This window comes from Phalacrocorax aristotelis, chromosome 15 (genome assembly GCF_949628215.1).
Source record: "Phalacrocorax aristotelis chromosome 15, bGulAri2.1, whole genome shotgun sequence".
In the NCBI taxonomy this organism is placed as follows: Eukaryota; Metazoa; Chordata; class Aves; order Suliformes; family Phalacrocoracidae; genus Phalacrocorax; species Phalacrocorax aristotelis.
This window is the reverse complement of record NC_134290.1, coordinates 9,386,574-9,409,309: the sequence shown is the minus strand read 5'-3', so window position 1 is coordinate 9,409,309 and position 22,736 is coordinate 9,386,574. Positions and strand designations below refer to the sequence as shown.

The following is a 22,736-nucleotide window of genomic DNA, read 5'->3' as shown; positions in this document are numbered from 1 at the left end:
AACAGTAGGTAAGTGCAAAGCCTCCTTTTGCATGCATGTTGATAGAGCGGTATCTGAGCCAATTTTAGAGACATATGCTGGTTTTGCTGGTAAATGGCTGTGTTATCATCGTGTCCCAGGCCATTTGAGCCTCAAGTAAGGGAGTCTAGCAGAATGATGGAATTGCAGCCTATGCATTCAACATGCCTTTGCTGAAGTGTGTGTTTGTGAGAGGAGTATTACATATCACTATTAGGGATGTATTAGCCTTGTGTCATGAAGTACTAAGCTTTCCCAGCAGTCTTGACATTTTCTAGCATATGGTTGCTGCATCAGTGAGTATAATTTGGGTGCCAGCTGCATTTCAGTTCAATTCTGAATAGAAACTTCTCAGCAGTTATGTTTGCTCCAGAAAGTTGTTTGTTAATGTGATTTGTCTTTCTTCCTTTATGAAGGCAGAGACTGTCAGAATTCAGGCCAAGCTTCCCCCTGCACCTCTGAGCAGAGCCCCAGTCCACAGTCTCCCCAGAACAGCTGCTCAGGAAAACCTGCCACTGACCCTAATATGGCTGCATTTAAGGTGTGTGACCTTTCCATTGCGGTGCTTTTCTTCTTTGCCTTTGTAGCTACTTTCTGCCCTGATATCTGAGCATGGACTAGAGTGTAAGTTGTGCTTCCATAATGATGGAGTATTTGTGCCTTAGGCTTAGCTTGCACTGCATCTGTGCTTCTCTGTGAAATTTAAAAAGGCAGACTTCAATAATCTGCTCTGCTCCTCAGGGTTGTGTTACCAGAGGGGCCAGGTTTAACTGTACCTCTGCAGGTCCTTACGGTCATGACAGCAGTTCCTACTGTGCCTCACAGGAGTGTTACGACAGGTCTCAGTTTACTTGGTCAAAGGTTTCAGGCTTAGTTTTCTAAACCATGGCTTTTTGCCATTGTTCTGTTGGGGATCTTCAGGTCTACAGGGCTCTGGCCACCGCTGGAGGGGGAGTTCTTGACCTGCCGAGTTACTTACATGTCTCCAGTGATGCTATGCTGCTCCACAGAGAAGCAGCTCCACAGACTCTACAAGTTACAGCTGTAAAACACTTCGAGAATTATTGGGGTAAGAACTTGGCGGTCTAAAGATAGCATCTGAAAGCTGGCTCTACCTCATATGCAGGCTGACCTTGTCAGAACACTTTCTGTGATGGTATGAGAAGCTTCTCCACAAAAGAAGCCAATGCAGGAAAATCAACTTTACCCTCTCATTCATTCTGCTGTGAAAGGGAGTGTTACTTAACCTTTTTGCAAGAGCCAGCCTATTTTTGGCTTCTCTGTCTTTTATTACTCTATGAGTTGATGTCAGCTTGATTAATCCCAGGGCAGAAAGGTACATTTAAACACTTGCAGCCTGTGATTGCACTCAGTTCTAGCTCTGTTGCAGAGGAGAATCAGAACTGCCACTTGCTGAGCACGCTGCAAGTTACTCATTAAAGCTTGCAGTTCTTTGCTTGGCATAACTGCTCACAATCAGTAGTTGCAGCCTGTTCTTGCTGCTAGAGAGCAAGTTAACAAAGGAACAACTTATTAGGACTGGCTGGTGGGAGAGTGGCCGCTAGATGGAGGAGTGTTCTTAAAAGTAAGGGCACTGCAATGAGATAGGCTTTATAGCCATTTAAATTCACCTGCTTTGATAGGAATTGCATTGGGTGTGTACTGTCTCTTAGTCTTTCGCAAGACAAGAGAGAAACAGTGATATTTGCCAGTCTCTAGATGTATGTTCTTTTGCTCCTCTGCATTGTTAGTTAGACTAAACAGTTCTGTATTGCTGGGTAACATTGTTTTTTTCAGTTTGGCAAAGCATAGAGGGCGCTGCAAATCTCAGGTCTGCTCTTGAACCTGCATTTTCTGTGGTTTTGGGCAGCTGCTTCACCACTTTGACATTGTTGCCCTCCATTATAAAAGAACAGCATAGACTGAGCTAATTTTATTTATGCAGAATCGAAGAATGAAGCATATTTCAGAACAAAAACGAAGGTTTAATATCAAGATTGGTTTCAGTACTCTGAACAGTTTGGTTTCAGCCAACTCCAAGTGGGTAAGTAACTTGGCAGTACTAACAATTTAATATGGAATATAAGAAAGACATTTTGAAAAGCCTTGTTAATAAATTTAATCTCTTCACTATTGACTGAGAATGCCAGTCAGTCAGTGAAGATACTTGAACTGAGGGACTTGGAAAGGAAAGAGTGATAAATCCATGGCTTATAGTCAAAAGAGTGTGTTAAAGTGCTTCATCTTTTAGACATTGTTCTTCTGATGCAGCTTCAAATGTTGAACAAGCCTCATCTGATGAGGTATTGCAGCTTTAAAGCCAACAGGGAAAGAAGGAAAACTGATCTTTGCAACCTTAGCGCTTGGGACCCCAGTAATGAAGATTTTTTTCCATGTTTGCAGCATAAGATGACTTTGCATTTACTGTTATGTCACCTTTCTTCTGACATAATGACTTTTTATACCCATTCTAGTTGGGTTCTAGTCCCCACAGCTGGACTTGAAAAAGCTATGGTCTAGCCAGTATCGTAAGCTTATTCTGCCTGAACCATGAGCCACCCAGAAGCCAGGTAGATGCTGTTGGTACAATGCTGGGCCTGGCTTAACATACCTTCATATTTGGCCTGAGCTAATATACCCACCTGTGAGCACCGCTTGTTAGCTTAGGCTTCATGCCATGCAAACCACAGCTGTGCCGTGTTTGGTCAGCCGAGAGCATGGCAGAGCAACCTTGCGTGCCTGCAAATACTGTTGAAACATGTCAGTGCACCAAAGGAAGAATGAAAAATTCCAGTGAAATTTCTAAAACTTCCTACACCGATGAGATCTCTACCTCCCAGGAGGAGTAAGGAGCCTGGCCAGTTCACATGATTTTGAAAATCCCTCTAGGACTCTTTATGTGTAGTATCACCCAGCTGCCTTTTAAGAATTTGGCCCTGTGACCACAGCCTCGTAAACGTTCTCAGGGCTTTTTTTTTTTCCCCCGCATCACCCATCTTTTGTGCATAGATTTACAGAGAAAAAAATTACCAACTGACATCTCATTGTCAAATGACTTTGACAGAACATATTCTGGTTATACTAGTTCACTTAGTTTACTAAATTGAAATCAAAATAATTGAAACACAGACTTGTCTGCACAACAAAATTCTAAATGTCCTTTAAATACCAGTACTTTTTGAAACGTGGAAAATATGAAAGCTTATTGTGCAGCATGTTGATTTGTTAAGATTTTTATAGTTTTATACATTTAGGCCATAAGTTGTCAGAATTTCACTTCCTGATCTGGATAGCCTGTTGAAAGGTAATCAGTTTTGAAAACTCAGCTTTAGTAAAACGTCTGATGATTTTATTTCTCAAGTAGAGATTTTTAATTCGTTCCCCAAAATTGAAGAGTACTGTAAAAAAGATATGTGATATTGTTTCTGTCTCCTTTGGTGATAGCTGGGCCATGTTACCTTCTGTTTAATAACTTCAGGTTTCCCAAACTAAATAATCTGTATTGTCAGCTTCGAACAATGCTTCTAACAGCACTATAAACCTATCGGCAGATGTAGCACATCCTTCAGTACTTAAGTAAGAAATGTAAATATTTTTAAGAGGATAGGTAATGAAATAGAACATTTTAAATAATTAAAATGCTTCTTTCAACAAAGTAGTAAAAATAATTTGTGGAAGAAAACAATCGCTGCAACCACATTTCTCTGTACTAGCGAGCAAACAGGAGTCAAAGAAATTAAGAGTTTAGTATTACCTTAAGTGCTCCACTCTGCCTATCTGTGTGCTTTTGCACACAGCGAAGGAAACTTAAGAAAAGGTGCTGAAGTGCTTTTCTAGGTGTTACAGCAGGTTAGGGGCAAGCTCTTCATCTCTCTAGCTTTGTTCTGGAAAGTGAGCTCTATGTTTGTGTTTGGTCTAGATCAGCCATGCAATCACGCTCCAGAAATCAGTAGAATATATCGCTAAACTACAGCAGGAAAGAACACAGATGCAAGAGGAAACCAGGCGCCTTCGGGAAGAGATCGAGGAGCTAAACGCTACCATCATGTGAGACTTGGGGAGCTTTCTGTAATGAAGCAGAGCAGCTTGAACGTTGCTTTGGCTAACAACAGGGAATGTTTGCCTCAGATGTCATGCCAAACAACAGATGGGTATTGAACAGAAGTAGGGTTGCTTCCAAACAAAAAGCAGAGTTGCTGTGGGATGGGCATAGGTAGCAAACTGTGCAGGTTTTCAGCAAGCTCTGAGCATGAATGCACAGCAGTGGCAGCGTCAGAAAAGGTGCATCAGGTCAGTTAGAATAATTCTGAGAAGAAGCCAGTGACAATGTTTGTGTGTTGTGTTGTGTTTTGTTTTTTTTTTTCTAAAGCTATGCTCACTGGGTGATCAAACACTCTTACCCTTCATTAACGTCTTTGCTGCAGTTTTCTTTCGAAATGCAGTCAATTTTTATAGGAAAATATGGTTGAGTATGTAAGATACAGGACTTGGAATCAAGGAAGCTTGCCAATGGCTGAACATAACCCAGATAAGTCACTTCACCTTCCTGGTGCCTCAGTTTCCTGTGTGGGTTTACAATAGTTATGTACTATTGCAAACCATGTTGAGAACCCCAGTGGTTTTTTCCTTCCATCTACAGAAGTGTTAGGCTTAGGCATTATGTTAGACTTATCAGTGAATCAAACTTTTTTTCTTTTTCTTTAAAAGTATTATAACATCTGTTTGGTTTTATTGTAAATTGATCCATTTCTTGAGAATCTCTGTAACATTTTCTTCTGTAACATTGCTCAGGAGTAACTTTGTAAATTTTTCCTTGATTCCTAATGTGCCTTTTTCTAATTGAATGCCAAAACCTACTTTGTTCTATGTTATACTTTGTTTTCAGTTTTGTTGCTTGTAATAAGTGTGTAGCAACTTGAGAAATAGCTTTGCTGTGTGAATATTGACAAAATTGATGGGAAGACAGTATGTATTCCTGGCTATAACTATTACATTCTGGGGTGGGTCATGCACTGGGAAGCTGCCTCGGTCAGGGATACTGGGGATACACACTTTTCTCCTGTTATAATTTAGTCTGGAAGAGACGTGTGTCCTTTCTGGTGGGGATTCTGACCTCAGAACATCATCTTTTCAGTTCTTGTCAACAGCAGCTCCCTGCTACTGGGGTTCCCATAACAAGGCAAAGATCTGACCACATGAGGAGGATGTTTGATGAGTATGTGAGAAGCAGGACCCTGCAGAACTGGAAGTTTTGGATTGTATCCTTTTATATTAACCTGCTGAACTTGAGGTTTTGTACTAATATATTTAGAGCCAAGAACTCTGGATTCTGATGCTGTGACTTTAAGCCAAGTTATTTAAATGACATGTGCCCTCAGTTTTCATTCACATCTGTACGTGGATATGAATCCTTGTCTTTTAGGCTGTCGTGAGGCACAACTTGTTCACCTTAAAGTTTGGAAGGTAACTTGAAAGTAAAATGCAAGACAAAGGCAAGGTTTTCTTGGTGGGTTATTGTACTGCAAGAAATGTTTGATGGACTGCTTCTGTGGCTGTTGCTCTTGTAGTCTTTTGGAAAAACTGAACAGGGAATAACAAAGATTTCGGGGGGAAATTATTACAAACAATTACTGAAGCTGTTGCAATGGCAGTTTTACACACTTGCATTTTTTTTAACTTTATTTTAGTTTTCTGTTTGTCTTTTGTTACAACGGTGAATCAACTTAGTTTTTCTTTGCTTCTCCAATGCTAGCGGCTGTGCTTGTAAGTGAATGAGAATGCAGGAGGTAGAACAACACAAACTGAATGAAATCAAGTTAGCTGCACTTGTGCTGTGCTATATAGACGTAACTAGTTTGGATCAAACATTATTAGCTTCAGTCAGTTCAGGGATGTTAGTAATTAGCAAAATAGTAGTGTTAACCTTTCCTTTTCCCTTTAAACTTCATATGTTCATATAGCTATTTGTACTTTATATTTTGTATGTCTGTGTTCTGTGCTGGTTATTTCCCTCTAACTGCCTGGATAATATGAGTATATATGTGCATGCTTGTGCATGCATGAGGTACAGCATTTTTACTACTTTGATATGTGAAAATGCATTCTTTGTTTTCTGGTTTATGCTGGCTGTAGAAAGACACTCTTCCTTTTTAGCATCCTTTTAGGAAGCAAAAAATGAGTATCACTAGGAACTGAAGTTCAATTTTTTACTTTGTCTTGGTGTTATGGATTTCAAAAAATATTTTTTGAAATGTTGCAATCCCTCTAGTAGTTGAAGTCCATTTAGAGTTGTTTTCTCTACAGACTGAGCTATAGTAGCCTTTCAAATAGAATGTTTTGAACTCCTCCTTTGTTGTGTCCCTTAACATTTGATGATTTGCAGTTCAGCATTATTATTAAGCCATTGTTTGAGTCCTTCAATGGGATGGTTTCCACAACAAGCTTTAAGGATCTGAATCAAACTGCAATGGCCTGGTTGGATCAGCACTGTTCTCTTCCTGTTCTGAGGCCAAGTGAGTGAAGTTTCTTGAAAGTCAGAGGATGAATAAGAAAGTGCATGATGCTGAATATGATTTCAGTTCCTTTTTATTATCTCAGTGGAAAAATAAGAACCTCTTTTGACTCTGAAGACACTTGGTTGCATGCTTAACACTGAACAGAAAAAAAAACCCAAAATGCTGAATATAGATACAAGAATTTGAACAGTCTCAAGCTGCATTTAAATTTCAAATACTCCGCTCTAGTTGGAGTAAGTTTGGCAGTGTGATTTATTTCATTTTGAAGGAAGACTTGTAAGACTTATATTGAGCTTTGGAATGGCCTTTTGTTTGGGCATGATTGCTTGATCCTTTCCCCCTTGCAATTCAGCAGGTATTTACATTTACAGTTATAATTGCCAAGTGGCAGTTCTCTTTTGTAGAAGAAATAGGTGTGTTTTTAAAAAGTCCTAGATCTCTATTCCTTGTTCCGCGGGTACAATTCTTGCACATCTCTCTTTATTGCTGTCTCTGTATGTGGAGATGTGCATGTTTTGCAGCAGTATTTCCATAATTCTGTCGTGCATAACAGCCTTGCAGTAGCTGCACACTATGCTGCATGGATCTATTGCAATCAGACTAATGGCTTTTCTTGATACTTTTCTGACTTTTTCTATAGTGGTGCTGAACACCCTCCGGCATCTAAGTACAACCACCTCAATTCTGTCAGATCCATCGTGCCTGCCAGAGCAAGCCACTGAGGCAGTTAATAAGATGAACAAAACAGCTGGCGAAACCTAACAACCAAAGACAATGAGTTGCTTAAGAAGGGGTGGAGAACCTGCCAGTCTAGCAGCCTGGCGAGTCTCCTTTCAGTTGGTGCACTTTAGAAAGAATTCTCTCCATCACCCGAGACGTTGTTCAGGGCGTCTGGCTCTGCCTTCAGAATGTGTGGAAGTATGATGCAACATTGTCATAACGTTTTGATTCCTCTTCAGTGCTGTGCTGTACTCCGTTAAGTGAGAAAACACCAAGCTCAGGTATATTTAGCAGGTTTGAGTCCTGCAGGCAGCAATATATCTCCATCAATGCAGCATGCATCTATATGCAACAAACATATTTCTTTGAAACAGCTTCAAGTACTAAGATCTCTGAAGTGTAAAACTTGTACACCAAGGAACGTTCTCTAAAAGGGGAAACAAAATGTGCTTTTTATTTTGTTTTCTGGTATTCAGTTCCATTTGTTTTACTTGAATAGTGAAAATTGTTATACAGGATCATATTAAAAACCAAAGGAGATGAAAATTCCGTCAATTACGTCAACTTGTGGCAAAAATACTAGAATTAAAATCTCAGGCTGTGTTTTGTGTATTTTTATTGCATATGATCAGTTTCAAGACATGCTTTACTTTCTAGCAAATGAAGTAGCTGATTTTTATTACTTTTCCTGATATAGCCATTACAGGTGAATAGCAGGCTGTGCAGTAACCTCAAGAAAGCAGTTTTAGATTGCATAGATTCTGCAGTTAGGATAGATACATGAATTTCATACCCATTTAATCTGTGAACTGTTTTCTTGCACTCTGCAGAGCTCGGCTGCCTTCCTCATAAAATGTGCACATATAAAACACATCCATAGATAAATGTAGTAGCACTTCAGAGGCAAGAATTGAGTTTGTAATGTTAAGAAATTGGCTTTTTTCTTATCTCAGAAACTATCAAATCACATGGACTTGTACTCAGTTCTTTGCTTCTTTGTCTTTTTTGCTCGTTCTTTTTGCCTTCTGTCTGAAAAACCTGAAGGACTTAGCTAAATTTGGTCTGTATGGGAAGGTTATGTTCAACATGAATTATAAAGCATATAAAAAATATGTTTAAAACCCAAAATACTGCATAACATTTTTCTGTGAAAGTCTCAGCAAGTACTGTGCTCTGCTGCAGATAAACTTAGTCTCGTTACAGCAGTGATAGCCTGTCCATCCTGAGACAGCGCTGGGATATTCATTCTGGCTGATTGTTCGTAGTCTGGAATGATCCTGTGACCCTTGTAATTCCACTCATTACTTGATTCTGATTCTTAAGAGCTATGCAAACTGTGGGTAACATCTCCCTTGTACCTCCCCTGAGTAGTTTTCTTCCAATTTCAAAAGTGGGCTGCCTGGAGGTGATTAGCAGGATATCACAGTGCTAAAATGAGGAGCAGCTAAAACATTTGGGCATTGCACATGCTTAAATAGGGTCAGTAGATTCTCCCTTCAAGGGGATGTAGTTTTTCACTGTGTTGTCCCCAGTCTTCTCCACTTGGTGTGGGCCAGTGTTTTTAAAAAGAAACAATAGGCTTGGGAAGTGGGACTAAGCACCGGGAGTATTTTTCTTTCTTTGTCCTGAGATTTTGCAGCTAATGGCTTTCATTGCAGAGTTCCCTTACGTGTGAGCAGGACTGTAGCAAGAAGAAAGCATGAAAGGTTAATTCCAGCACCCTCTCCCTGGGCAGAGGTACTGTGAGTTGAGGAATTGGGAGCTCAAGGGGAAAGGAGTTGAAGGGGACAACAAAATGGCATGATCTAAGTACCAGCATGTACCAGCTTGTACCAGCATGCCTTTCTGTAGCTGTGCAGACAAATGAGGAGATGCTCTTTTTTTTTTTCTTTACAGTAGATCTAACATATCGTTTGAAGTTTGTGGCACATGGGAAAACCTGTGTCCCTGTGACAGAACCAACAAAAATTCAGGCCTCAGCTAAGGAATGGTTTGTTGAAATAGTGTGTAGAGGTTGTCACAGTAATTAAATAGTGAGTAGATTTTCTGGGGGGATTCATATCTAGGTCTTTCATACATAATGTTGTAATCAGTTAAGGAATATTCTTTGGGATGCATCTGGATAAACAGAATTGAATAAGTGTAAATTCTTTTTTTAAAATCAGTGCTTTAAATCCCCCAATTTTTATCATTAATTGTGAACTTGATTTCAGTAAAGTCATTTAGCACTCTGATTAGCTGGGGAGCGTCCCTCAAGTTCTTTCTTTACTGGGCTATCTCATTGAGATATACATCTACATGCATATTTGCATGTTAAAAATATGTATCCGGTTTTCTAGAAAGAAATCAGTAGGCAAATTGTCCAAGAACAGGCACACTTGTGCTTTTGCTGTACTTTTCAGATGAACAGATTTTGTAATGCCTCCCCTGCAGTGTGGTCTCCTGCTTGTCAGGCAGTGATTGTGCTTGATTTTTACCGTTACTAGTATCAATGACATGAGAATTTTGTCTCAACAAGCAAAGTACGCTACAAGCATGCTTCAAAGCCCAGGGCAGTTTGATGACTTCTAAGCTTAAATCCCAACATCTCAGATCTCACTGAATGGATTGGAAGCTGAAAGGGACCTTAAAGGAGTAGGAAGGGGTATTGTGGCTGAACTAAGAATTTTGTCCATTAGCAGTTTTTATCTGGATGTGGATGGCAAAGCTATCATGCTTGTTGCACCGTGAGCTGGTTACAATTGGAGGGAAAGTGCTTATTTTAATAACTTGTGGTGAAGAAACAAGCTCATGGCACTATTAAAAGACAGTAAATCTTAACCTAGTAAAGAGAAAATAACTAAATATTGCTTACTTAGACAAGAGCGTAGGAGGGAGGGAAGGCAAAGTGAAAAGATACTTTCCGTGTAGTGCATTTACCAGAAACGATGTGGCTGCTCTTTGAACCAGTGATTCAGTGTATTTTTGTCACCTTATTATTGCAAATCAGAATTCTTTTATCAGTCAACCTTGTGAGGGGTGTGATTTCACTTCATTTGGAAAAACAAGGAAAAAGCTGTATTATCACAGAATCACAGGCTGGTGGGGGTTGTCAGGGACCTCTGGAGATCTCATCCAGGCCCCTGCTGGAGCAGGCACGCCCAGAGCAGGGGACACAGGAGTGCGTCCAGGCGGGGTGTGAATGTCTCCAGGGAAGGGACCCCACAGCCTCCCTGGGCAGCCTGTGCCCCTGCTCTGGCACCCGCACAGGGAAGGGGTTTTTCCTCATGTTCAGGGGAACTTCCCGTGTTCCAGCTTATGGCCGTTGCCCTTTGGCCTGTCACTGGGCACCACTGAAAGGAGACCGGTCCCGTCACCCTGACACCCACCCTTTAGATATTTATAAGTATTGATGAAATTCCCCCTCAGCCTTCTTTCCGGGCTGAACAAACCCAAGTCTCTCAGCCTTTCTTCATAAGGGAGATGCTCCAGTCCCCTGATCATCTTGGTAGGTCTCTGCAGGACTTGCTCAAGCAGTTCCACATCCTTCTTAAACTGGGGGGCCCAAAACTGGACACAGTATTATTATTGCTACTATGTCTGACATCTGCACAGTAGAAGTACTGAGGATTGGTATGAAAAGAGATTGACCACATAGGTATTAATTCCTGCATAGTTTTTCCACTTTGGTTTATATTTTAACTCGTTAGTCCGTCTGTCTTACCCATTAAGGAGTCTAAATATTTCTTTTAAAAAAAAAAAGTTTGGTAACACTTTGTCCCCTAATTCAAGTGGTCTAATTTCCCCCGTGTCACCAAAGTATACATAAGCAAGCAAAACACACAGTGCCTATACTCTACACAGAATTACAGATGATGCATGTTTGTCGTCAGTGAATTGGTGCTAAACTTCTAAAGAATCCCAACATAATTGAAAACAAGTCACATTCAGTCAAATCCAACATATTTCACTCAAGAAAGGGGTAGCTAGATAAAATATTTATGGCCTGTGATATGCACAATATCAAACTGAGATTGACTAGTGGCTCCTTCTGACCTTGAATTCTATTAATCAGTATATTGTAGATGGCCCCCACCTGAAACACAAGTTCTGGAGAACTTGTGCATTATCTGATGTAGGTGTTAGGCTTGCATGATGCTCCTTGTTAGCGGGAGTAATAACTGAAAGTCCAGGAGCAAACTAGAACGGAAGGAATTAATGAGTAGTAGAAACAAAGACAAGTGCATGCTTCATCTTGACAGTCTGATCTCTGCACAAAACCAAAGGATTCTTAATTAACATCACTTGACCTGACCGGCATGCTCTTCCATGCTTTTCTAGACCCCATGGGAAGCCTCCCTTGAAGGGAGATTTACTAGAATCTTTCCATCTGTGCCTTAGATCTTGGCATCCTGTATGCATTTCATTTTTCTTAAGTCATACATTCTTCCCCCTAATACAGTGCTCTGTGGAAAATTCGGTGAATTGACAAAGTGGGGCTTCCCTGGGTCTTAAGAGGATTTTATCTGCATGGCATTACTGTGTCCCTTTGAAACTGAGGTTGTGAAGAATTGTGTGTATGTACGGAAAAAATTGCGTCTTTCCTGCTGACTTCACCGTCCTCCCGTCCCGTGTACACATGCACATACGTACACACGTACATACTGTCGTACCAGAATTTTAACAGAAGACCAGTAAATATGCAGATGCTTAGATCTCTAAATCTGGAATGGCTTGAAAAGATGAAGGGCTGTCAAACTGCATTAGGAAAGAACATCCCTTTATTTGGTATCTTCAGGGGTTTTTTACGTCCCCTTGAGTGTGCGTGTGTATGCAGGTACAGTAGAGGTGAGAGGGGCAGGTAAGTTTTGTTTTGTTTGCCCTTAAAGCCCCAAACTCCTGAAGAGCACTGTGAGAGCAGGAGAGGGAAGCTCACTGCAGAAATACTCAGTAAGATAATGCTTTTTTGTAGTACAAATTATTTGAAAGCTATTTCACTTTGTTTGTGGAGTGGATAATTCTTGCCTTGATGTTGCCAACCAGAAGATACTGCTGAAAATAGAATGGGTTGCTAAGTACTTTGACCTCCTTGTTTCCTTCCTTGTTTCCACTTTATTGCATGGAGAAACACCCAAAATCAAAAGGCTGATGATACCTGGTTTAGGTGATTTAGTGATTCAGTCATACCAATCTCAGAGGACTATGGACAACTGTTGATAACTTCTAGGAGGTTTTTTGATCAGGTGAGGCAACAGGAGTTTTCATGTTAATCCTCCTCAATTTATACCCTTGAGCTTCAGCGAATATAATTTATTTTGCAGGTTTTTCTCTTATGAGGCCCCAATATTGTTCCCACAACAGCAGTTAAAGCCTCAAGTTTCCTTTTGTTTCATTCTTGGTTGGATTTCATGCTCGTTTACTGTGTTAGGGCAGAAGTGGTAGTACTGAATCGTAGATTGATCTGTAAAACTTGATTCAGTTCCAAAAAACACATCTTGGGTCTATAATAGAATTACTTTCTAGATATTGTCTGAACAGCTTTTATATCTGAACTTTTCCAACATTAATAAGGTTTTGAATCAAAAGATATCAGTGTTAGGAGCAAGACTTTTAATTAACACTATCATGAATAAATTGCTCTTTTTCTTCTTCTAACCTTGTATTTAAATGTGTTTTAAGTGAATGGAGTTAATTCTTGTTAAAAAAAAAAAAGTAACAAAAAAAAAGCTTGGAGGTGTGAGGACTTCAGGTTGTGCGCTTGCTTTGGCTAGGTTTCCTGTTCTCTTGCATGACACAATTTCTGTTGTGCTGTTGATATGTAGCACTTTTCAGTAGGTCTGTTAAATTGTGCAATGCATTTTTTATATTTACAACCAAAACAATAAAGGTTATTTTTTGGAAGAAACTGGTTGTGATACCTCTACTTTCTAACTGGGTGTGGGGAAATGGTAAGTGGATTTGTTCCTGGCCCAAGGACCTGCCATCCTTTTTGCAACTCTGGAAGGTGGCAAGGGCTCATTTCCCTATTAGCAATGCTGAAGTTTCTCCTTTGGGATCTGTGCGTTTGGCTTTCCTGTTGCAAGGCTTATCCTCTGTTGAGCTTTGGAAGCTTGCACTCCTTTTAAGAAACTTGATGCCCCTTGGGCCCTTCTTAACTGAAAGAATCAACTCACTCTGGTAGGCTTACTTGGAGCTTACAAGCAATTTCCTTTTCTCATGCATTGGCTGCCAGGCTGTATTTGCTCTGTGCTGCGTTGTTCCCTGTCTCACCAGAGTAAGTGTTAGCCAGATTAGTAAAAATTGAAAATTACCCTCGGTAGCCAACTCTGCTCCCCTTCACTGAAGCAGGTTAGAGACCGGGAATGAACAGGTAGGCTAAAGTACCACCTCCACATGTGTCTGTGGAGTGTACGTGTTTCCTCACCCTAAATAACCAGAGAGCCTGCTCTTTCGCATTTTGTATAACGCAATTTTCCAAATGTATTGGCATTCTGATGTGTTCCTAAAGTGATCAGACCCTTATTGTTGTGAATTATATTAAACATAACAGCGAGAGCAAGCTCTTTTGACAAAACTAAGCAGACAAACGTATTTACTGCCCCTACTTCCAACAGGCTAGTAATTCAAAGGTAGCCCTGGTATTTCTCCAAGAAAGGTGAAACTCTTAAGCTTGTAGGGCTGCAGCAACGTCTTGAGCCCTGATGGTCTTATTTTCTTGCAAGCTTGGATTTGGGGCTCTTGGCTGGCATGCTGCCTGGGCAGTTGTCCTGATTTCGGCTGGGATAAAGTTAATTTTCTTCATAGTAGCTAGTACGGGGCTATGTTTTGGGTTTGTGCTAAAAACAGTTCTGATAATGTGGAGATGTTTTAGTTGTTGCAAAGTAGTGCTTACACTAGTCAGGGACTTTTCCAGCTTCCCATGCTCTGCTGGGTGCACCAGAAGCCAGGAGGGAAGGGGACACAGCCGGGACAGTGACCCCAACTGACCCCAGGGATGTCCCACACCATATGACGTCATGCTCAGCACATAGAGCTGGGGGAAGAAGAAGGGGGGGGGGGGGGGGATGTTGGGGGTGATGGCGTTTGTCTCCCCAAGTAACTGTTACACATGATGGAGCCCTGCGTTCCTGGGGATGGCTGAGCACCCGCCTGCCCGTGGGAAGGAGTGAATGGATTCCTTGCTTTGTTTTGCTTGTGCGCGCAGCTTTTGCTTTACCCATTGAATTGTTTTTATCTCAACCCATGAGTTTTCTCACTTTTACCTTTCCAACTCTCTCTCCTATCCCACCGCAGGGGGAGTGAGTGAGCAAGCGGCTGCTTGGTGCTTCGTTGACGGCTGGGGTTAAACCACGACAGTCCTTTTTGGCGCCCAATGTGGGGCACGGGATATCTTTCCAGCCATCTGGTGGTTGCTTCCACCATTGGAAGCACATGGCGCTTGCCTCGGCAGGTTTGTGGGAGTGAGATATAATCAATCTGCCGGGCCTCCCCGTATTTCAGCCCTCATCCTGCGTACCACAGAGGCTTTAAGTAGGGCCATTCTCCCCAGCTGTGGTGTAAAGCACATTTTTTACATCTTGTCCTGCCCGGACTGGCCCAAGGCTACTGCATGAACCATCTGCTGTTTAATTTGTTCAAAGGCTTATCATTGCTCAGGGCCCACAGAACAGTACTGAGGTTGGATAACACGGTATTCCCATGAATTTATATCAATGTAAGGCACTGAGCTGCTTAAGTCATTTAAAAATATGAAACACACAGTATTTTGTCTTTGCCTTTTAATGACTCAATTTTGTATTTTCCTGGTAGGACATTTTAGCTTTTTGTGCTTCAGTTGTCACCTTACTGGTATATTGGATTTTCTTGCCTAGCGGAAGCAGCACTGGGTGACTGAGGCTCTAGTTGAAGTGAAAGGTAATAGATGAGTAAAAAGAGGGATTCTATTTTAAAATCATTGCACAAGAATTTATGCTGATTAATCTCATCCTTGTGTTTGGTGGCTTTGACTTAATATAGCTTATGAGAAACTTTTGGTGATCATGCCCGTGGTTCCAGGAGAAGGTGTAGCAGTTTTCTTACTCTGTTTACGTTTAAATTTTTTAATATCTCTAGCTTAATCTCACATAAAGCATTTTGGTAGAAGGCAGTAATTCTTCGCTGCTATTTAAATAGTGATAAACCAACACTTCAGCCGGACTTCACTCTTGACTAAGCATACAAATACCAATGTTACTGCAATGATGCTATCAAACTTCTCTGGGAGGAAGCTGTGGCTGGAGAGCACTGTTTCTTTACTACTGATTTTGTGGTGATTTCAGTGAGGCTGGTATAACGAGCTGATATGCCGAAAGACAGTTATTGAAATGGCTTCTTTTTGTGGCTGATTCTGCTAATCCTTAAACAGTGCTAAAAGTGCACTTACATTTGCTTTATGGAAATTATGCCAAATGAAATCACTGCTGTAAGGGAATTGGCCCCTCAGTGGGCAAACAGCTCAGGGCTCTCTTTATATGTAAAAGAATGGAAATCAATGCTCACTAAATTTTTTTTTAACCTGTATTTACCCTTAGGAGCTCTTCTATGCCTGTTCTCATCTCTGACGACTTTCTCCTCCTGAGTGTGCTCATCACCAGGAGGTGGGCAGACAATGAAGAGTTGGGTGTTGGGGAAGTTCCCTTTGTGCAAACACAGAAGAGTCCCTGCTGTCATCCAGTGAGATATTTTAACATGTTCCTGTCTCAGAACAAGGTGTGTGTATCGCAAACCCAATCACCTTTCCATCACAGAATGGAAACAAACCCACAAAAGATTAGACTCATCACGTCCCTAAGTCCTGCTACTGCCTGCCTTTTTGATGCTTCTTATGAAGCCCATCTGTGACTCCTCCATCTCAACTGCGTAAATTCCTCATAGGCCTTGAAAGCCAACAGCTTCATTTTGAATCGGGATGAATGGGGAACTGCTCGTCAAGGAAGCTTTGCCGGTGACACCCTTGTTCTCATGGCAGAGATGCACCACGTGGTGCAGGTGTATCCCCCAACTTCCAGCCCTCAACGGCTGAGGGGGATTTATCTAAGCCCTATTGACCCTGCACCAGGAAGGCTACAGATTTGCAGATGTTCTTGCACTGTTTTGCCTGGGCCCGTAGCCTTCCCCTGGGAGTCACTTGTTTGAGCCTTTTTCTCTGTGAATGTTCAGTTCATCTTTTGAGAATCTCTGGGTTTCAGCATGAGCTTTTGAGCACTCTGCCTTGGGTGCGGGCAGCAGAGGTCCTGAGAATCTCTTGAAAAGGAAGCCACACAACCACCTCTGCGTTAGGGCTAGTCTTGGCTCTCGCGTCTTCTCTTATACTGTGCAGCCCAAGCTCAGTCATCCAGCATTGTGAGTCTAACCTGTTTAATGTCCCTCCCTTTTCTGAAGCTGCCCCCTCTTCTCAGAGAAAGTGAGAAGAAGCCTCTACATCTGCCCAAGGTTAGCAGGGAACCAGCTGTATCGTGACAGGTGAAAGGGCAGTACTTGAGCAGCCACACATCCCTAGGCTGCCTACAGAACCTAAATAAACTCTGACATTGGTGGCTGTTTGTTATACGAGCTTGCAGAAATGAGCACAACGGAGATGTCAGAAGTATTTTTAGTGATACAGTTGTGTCACTTTGCGCATCAGACTATCTTCAGTCACTGTTTCTATCTTGCTTACCTAGGCATGCCCTTACGCTCTTATTCTGACTCCTCAGTGAGGTGCTGGTCATCACTGCGTGACCTCGGCCCTTTGAAGTTCAAAGCCTGGCTGATACCAGAACAATCTGCCTTGCTGCATCCCAAATACTTGTGGCAAAGCACTGTTCTCATTCAAGCACATGTGAGGAGAACAGCAGCTTGCCACAGTTTTGCATAAGCTTGTGTCTCCCTACTTCAAGTGTGCATCCCGTGCGCATGAGCTCAGACACTTGAGGTGGGCTGAGTCTGCGGGGCTGGCAGTACGACTCTGTGCCCCCGTGGGGAAGAATGACTCTCTTTGTTTTCAGGTTGCTCTTCCAGTGACATGAACTGGGACAGACCATCTGACTCACTTTAACATCTTTCTTGAGCTTCTGAGAAAATGTTTCCCGTTCCAAGGAAAACCCTTTCATTTAGCTATTTACATATTTAGAAGGCAAAAGAAAAGATGTGCATGAGAGAGGAAACTGCAGGGAGCGGCCCTGTATAATCCTCTGGTTCAGCAACGTTTAAGTGGTTTGTGTCAGCCATCGGAAACGGTGATCTCTAAGCCCTCAGGATGTAAATGTTTTCCTGCCTGTAGTGGTTTGCTGACCCTACCTGTCGCTTCTGCCTTGGGGATAAGCACACCCCCAGCCAGTGATCCTTTTCTGTTCACTCCTCTTTCTCTATTAGAAGTTATGGATTTGAGATTGGAATTGCACCCTTTGGACCCTGGAAAAATTGGTAGACCTGGAACTAAGCAGAGTAATTTCAGAGTGCCCCAGCCACCAGCGTGTCTCTGCTTCTCACAGGGATTAGCACTGAGACTTCCAGGACTGGCGGGTTCCTTTCTGATGCAGAAGACATCATGAGCAAATACCCACCTTTGGACTCACCATGCTTGCATGAAGCTCACACAGGTCAGAGAGGTGGATTATTAAAGCATTCTTTGAATTCAAGGTGTGGTTGTGTGGCACTAACAGAGAGCTGTGCTACTTATGTTAACATCAGAAACCAGGGTAACAGTCTCAGATCTGCCCACATCCTTCTGCCTGTCACCGCTACGTGACACCTCCATAGTGCCTGAAATTGGTTCCATCTGGGAGGAATTCGTCCCCTGGCTCCAGCAAGGAGCTTGGTCCCTCTGTTCCTCTTGGGAAACTAGAATACTTTTCTAGAACTCCCAGGACTGGTGCATTTTGGGGACTGACAGTGACTCAGCTGATGTCAAGAAACCACTCTTCCTGGAGAAGTCTGGGCAGAACAGGGCCAGTTCTCCAGCAATGGGAGGAGGAAGAGCTGCAGCTGCATTGGCACTAACGGCACCGTCCTGAAGAACCACCACAGCAGAAGGGTGGGTTGGGCACTGATGTGTTTTGCATTGAGAGGATTTGAAAGGAGGATGGGGGAGATGAACTGCTACCAAAATCCCTTGCACCAGCTCCTCTTGGGCTTTTCACAGCCTTGCAGAGAAGGAGCCCTGGTGCCACTGGGATGCAGGGGTTTAATCTAGCTGCAGTTCCCTGGACATTCAGGACCCACAAATTTGAGTACTCTTGAGCAAAGTCAACCTGGCACAGGGCTGTGTGCTGGTATGGACCACCATCAGTGAACACAGGGCATGGCAGCAGAAAGAGGAGTAATCCTTTACTTGTGTTTTAAGTGGGCAAGGAAAACATTTTTTAATAGATAAATAACGTTAATTTTGGAACTGATTCTAATGCTTAGACTGGCTTGAACTTTCTGTGATAATTTGGACAAATAATTGTATTATTATTAACCTTCCCATTATTTGGGATATTTGGGACTTGATATGAAATAAAGGAAAAACAAGTATATGACAAGTCCTGTTGCTCCTAGACCATTTGAGCATCTTTGCTCTGTTACCAGCTCCAGGAGGGGTAACCAGCTCAGCCACGTTTTGGTGCAGTGGTTGTGTCTGAGCCAATCCAGCATGTTTCCAGCAGAGCTGGTGCTGGCCCTGAACCATGAAAATTTGTATAATTCAGCCTTCAGAAGCAGGAGCTGATTAGAAAACAATTTACCCACTGGTGCATCCAAACAAGAAACCAGTTAGGAACTTAAGAAACAAAACTGCCTCATGTCTATGAATAAAAATGGATGGGCAAGGAGGATATGTGCTGTTTCTAATATCTTTAACATAAGGATCAGAAACAACTAGTTCAATTTGCTGTTTAATAAAACATTAGGTTTCCAGTGAAAAAAATTGTAAAAAAATAATTGCATAGTAAAAAGAGAATCCAGCAATATTAGTTTTATTTAATCTTATTTTAATTAAACTCTAGGTTTAACCATTCACATACTAAGTAGAAAATATATAATTCATCCCTTTCAGTATTAAAATAGAAAAGTTAAAAATCTGAATAAATATATAACTATATAATTGCTTTAAAAAATTTATAAAAATAGATGTATTATATAAAGTCATAAATACAGTTCACTAGCAGAGAAATACAAAATCAGTCTACTGACAGTCAACTTTTCTTTTGAAAAATAATTGCAAGATAAAAATATAAATAACATTAAAATTACTGAAATCATGCATTCCTGTTTGCTTATTTATGTCGTGATTGGTTAATTAAATGACCCTGACTTACATTAGTCCATCCTTTTTATATGCTGTTGCAAACAAAACAGTATAAATAGTTTTATAATAAATACAATCAATAACTTAAGACATTCATCCTTTAAATATTAAATTAAACTAGATTATATAGTACAATCTGTAGAATAGCAAATACATTATCAATGTTCCTGGCATCAAACTGATCACATAACTACTGACAGGTCACATTTAGCCAAGCCTCTAGTATTTTAAAGTTATTTTTTCATCCTGGCATATTACATTTCTGCTCAAGAGTACATTTTTGTTGTATTTTGCATAAATTGTTCATATTTCTTTAAAACCTGCCAGATGTACATCTTCTTCTTTGCCATTTTCATCTTCTGGACCTGGCTATGATCCACCTGCAGAAGGTCCTCATCCTTGCAGGTGTAAAGAGCAGCTCGTTCACTCAGTGTCACAATTAGCTGATTGATATTTGCATCGACAAACTGAGTTAAATTCTTACCACAGATTAATTCTATATCACTTCTTAGGTTTTGCAAAATGTTGTAAAAAATGTGGAAAACGCAGCAATTTGCGTTAAAAGCTGGACATTCGGGTATTTTCTTCACCAAGTCTTTGGACTGGGAGTCAGCAGTCAGCCAGCTCTCAGTTTTGGGTGTTACAGAGCTACACATGTTCTGTAGGGGAATAAGAGAAGAGAGAAATTATTAACCTTTTAGTTTACATCTTTCCTGGTAGTCACTTCACATCTGAATGTCTAGGCACGTACATATTTATCTTTCAGTTTGTGTATGCTTGGGGGTTTTTCGTTATTATTCAATAGCTGTATTAACACATACACTCATTTTATTGAGTAGGTTTTGCACACTATCTGTGGCTGTGATTGTGCAGTGCTTTCTATCTTAATAGCTTTGTTTTCAGCTTTTCTAAGTCTGTTTTCATTTTTCTTTGCCATGTGGGCAAAATTTACTCATACAAGAGTTTTCCTTTGACCTGAGCATCTCTTCATCTGTTTCGGCAGAGGTGGTTTTGATTTCGAGAAGGAATTCAGGGGAAATGTTTACGTTGATTATCAACATACTCTTGGGAAAACGATCCCAGGAATTGAAATTTGTCTGAAATGTTGGCACTTAGGTTCACTGCACATTTTACCATCTCCAAGGAACAGATGAGCTGAGCAGGATTTTTGGCAGAAATGTTCCCGACTGCTCTGGTACTAGGATCAGACCAGAGAGCAAGGCAATTCTCTCTGTGTTTCCAGTGATCTGACCAGTTTCATCCCAAAAGATGCCTGCTTCAAGCCTAGCCTGACTTGGGAGACCAAGAAAAAGCAAGGCATTTAGTGTGGAACATCACAGCTAGGAGTTGGCTGAGGTGAAGTTGTCCAAGTTTTCCCCATCTGTCCCAGACATTGCTCCAACTCTGCCCTAAAGTAATGCAATGTAAATGCTTTCTTTTGTGTATGGAATACAGAGAAAAGACTACTTTAGGTTCTAATGCAAATATTTCTTTTCTCATGGTCTTTCTATTCTTCTACAATAATTAAAGAGATTTCTCCACAGACATAGACACGGCAAATGCAAAATAGTACACTTACGTAGTTTTTAAACAAGGTAGTCGCTTGCTTTTCGATCACTGATGCTAAGGGCTTTAATCTGGTAGTAAAAGGCTTCTGTGTCTGTCCTGTAGTAGATTTTCTTTCTTCTGAGGTGGCTGTTGGTGCCAAGGAGCCCAAAGGAACCAGTGAAACCAGTGAACAGAAAAGGAAGATTGCAAACCTGTTGATCTCTGCATTCAGATGGCGGGGGAGGGAAGAAATACAATGATCAGTCTCAAGCCTCTACATCATTTTTGCAAAACTTCCTGGTTTTCTGCAGCGAGCTAAATTTCTAAAGCATATAGACATTATGTGGCTGAGCTAGCGATGAACATCAACCAATGCAACATTACAATGCGTAGCAAGGTTAAGTCGCACCCACCTGCTCGGCGTTTCATGGCGGGTTGGAAAGCAGCCGACTTGGCCGAAAGATAGCTGGGTGTTGGTGTTCAAGCTGCTTGTTGCCTGGAGTGCTATAGATGTGGACAGCCAAGCTGCATTTAAGTACCGTGGAGTTTTGCGTCAGTGGCTCCTCCATGGGTTTTTTTTGTGGGTGACACTTTGGGTTTTTTTCTTTCTTGAAAGATTACATCAAAAAATGGTTTAAATGCATCTTCACTGATTGTGATCTAGATGCAGTTTCAGACTGACACAAATGGTGTCCCGTATCATCTATTTGACTAGGAGTTCAGCTTAGACATCCCATCCAAATCCTTGGGCTCTCCAAAAGGTAAGATTTAGAGCATAAACTCTGTTGTTTTTTTTAAAAACATGGTTGGAGCATGCAAGCACATCATTGGTGCCCAAGGCCAACAACCATCTCCTGCAGGGTCAATGTAAGAGTGGGCTAACGCTAGCAGTGAAAAAGCCACTAGGGCCTTGTGTACAAGCCAGGTCAGGCCTCCAGGTCAACGTACGTATCCACTTTCTGGATGGCTGTAAGACCCTGTCCCTGAGGTGTGACCCTGTCACTTAACCCAGCAGAGTATGCCCAGGATCCCATCTCTGTCACCCTTCTCTCTGCCAGGCTATTTTCCATGTCCACCAACTAAATGCAGGAAATTCTCATACATGCCAAAACAGAAAAATTGATCCTAGGATTTACAAGTACGAGGCTGCGATCAGAATAGGACCTGCAGAACTACTGATAGTTTAGGACAGAAAGGAGGGCAGAGGAAACCCCTGTGAGCACACCTTTGTGAAAACCCAAAGTGACACATACACACATGTGCTTCCCACCTCTGTGATAAAAGATATGCCTGAAAGGTAGTCATAGCTTGGAAGATGAATGTTTGCCAAGCCACCAGAAAACTTTCAAGGAACAACAACTTGGTGTCAAAATAATCAGTTCTTTTTTCCATGTGAAATAGCCTGTCTCTGAAAACAAAAAGCTTGGTGTGCACATGAACTCTTCTGAAGCACCTGGGGCTGGTACAAGGACTGTTCTCCGGGCTGAACTTTTTCTCAAGGATTGAAATGGGGATGGACATTTCCCCTGTACCATGTTGCACTCAGGTCCCACCAGCCTGTAACTTCAGTCCTCAGTTGTTTGCCTGAAGCCACAATAATGGAGATTCACAAACCGAACATGGTTCTGCCACATGCTACGAGAGAGCCC

The 22,736-nt window shown here is 41.6% G+C and overlaps 1 protein-coding gene across 3 annotated transcripts in view; it reads left to right on the top strand.

Annotated features, from left to right (window-relative positions):
* MLXIP (MLX interacting protein) overlaps nucleotides 1–10,260 on the top strand; it is a 50,535-nt gene extending 40,275 nt beyond the window's left edge. For 2 of the 3 annotated variants that reach the window (XM_075109855.1, XM_075109854.1), the window contains 6 exons: nucleotides 435–559; nucleotides 1,964–2,062; nucleotides 3,938–4,065; nucleotides 5,153–5,276; nucleotides 6,401–6,530; nucleotides 7,174–10,260. In XM_075109855.1, coding sequence (XP_074965956.1) covers nucleotides 435–559; nucleotides 1,964–2,062; nucleotides 3,938–4,065; nucleotides 5,153–5,276; nucleotides 6,401–6,530; nucleotides 7,174–7,295 — 728 coding nt within the window. In that variant the 3' untranslated portion in view covers nucleotides 7,296–10,260. Of the gene's footprint in view, nucleotides 1–434; nucleotides 560–939; nucleotides 1,088–1,963; nucleotides 2,063–3,937; nucleotides 4,066–5,152; nucleotides 5,277–6,400; nucleotides 6,531–7,173 lie in introns of all 3 variants that reach the window. The other variant, XR_012663178.1, reaches the window with a different exon arrangement.
* The last annotated feature ends 12,476 nt before the right edge of the window (nucleotides 10,261–22,736 follow it).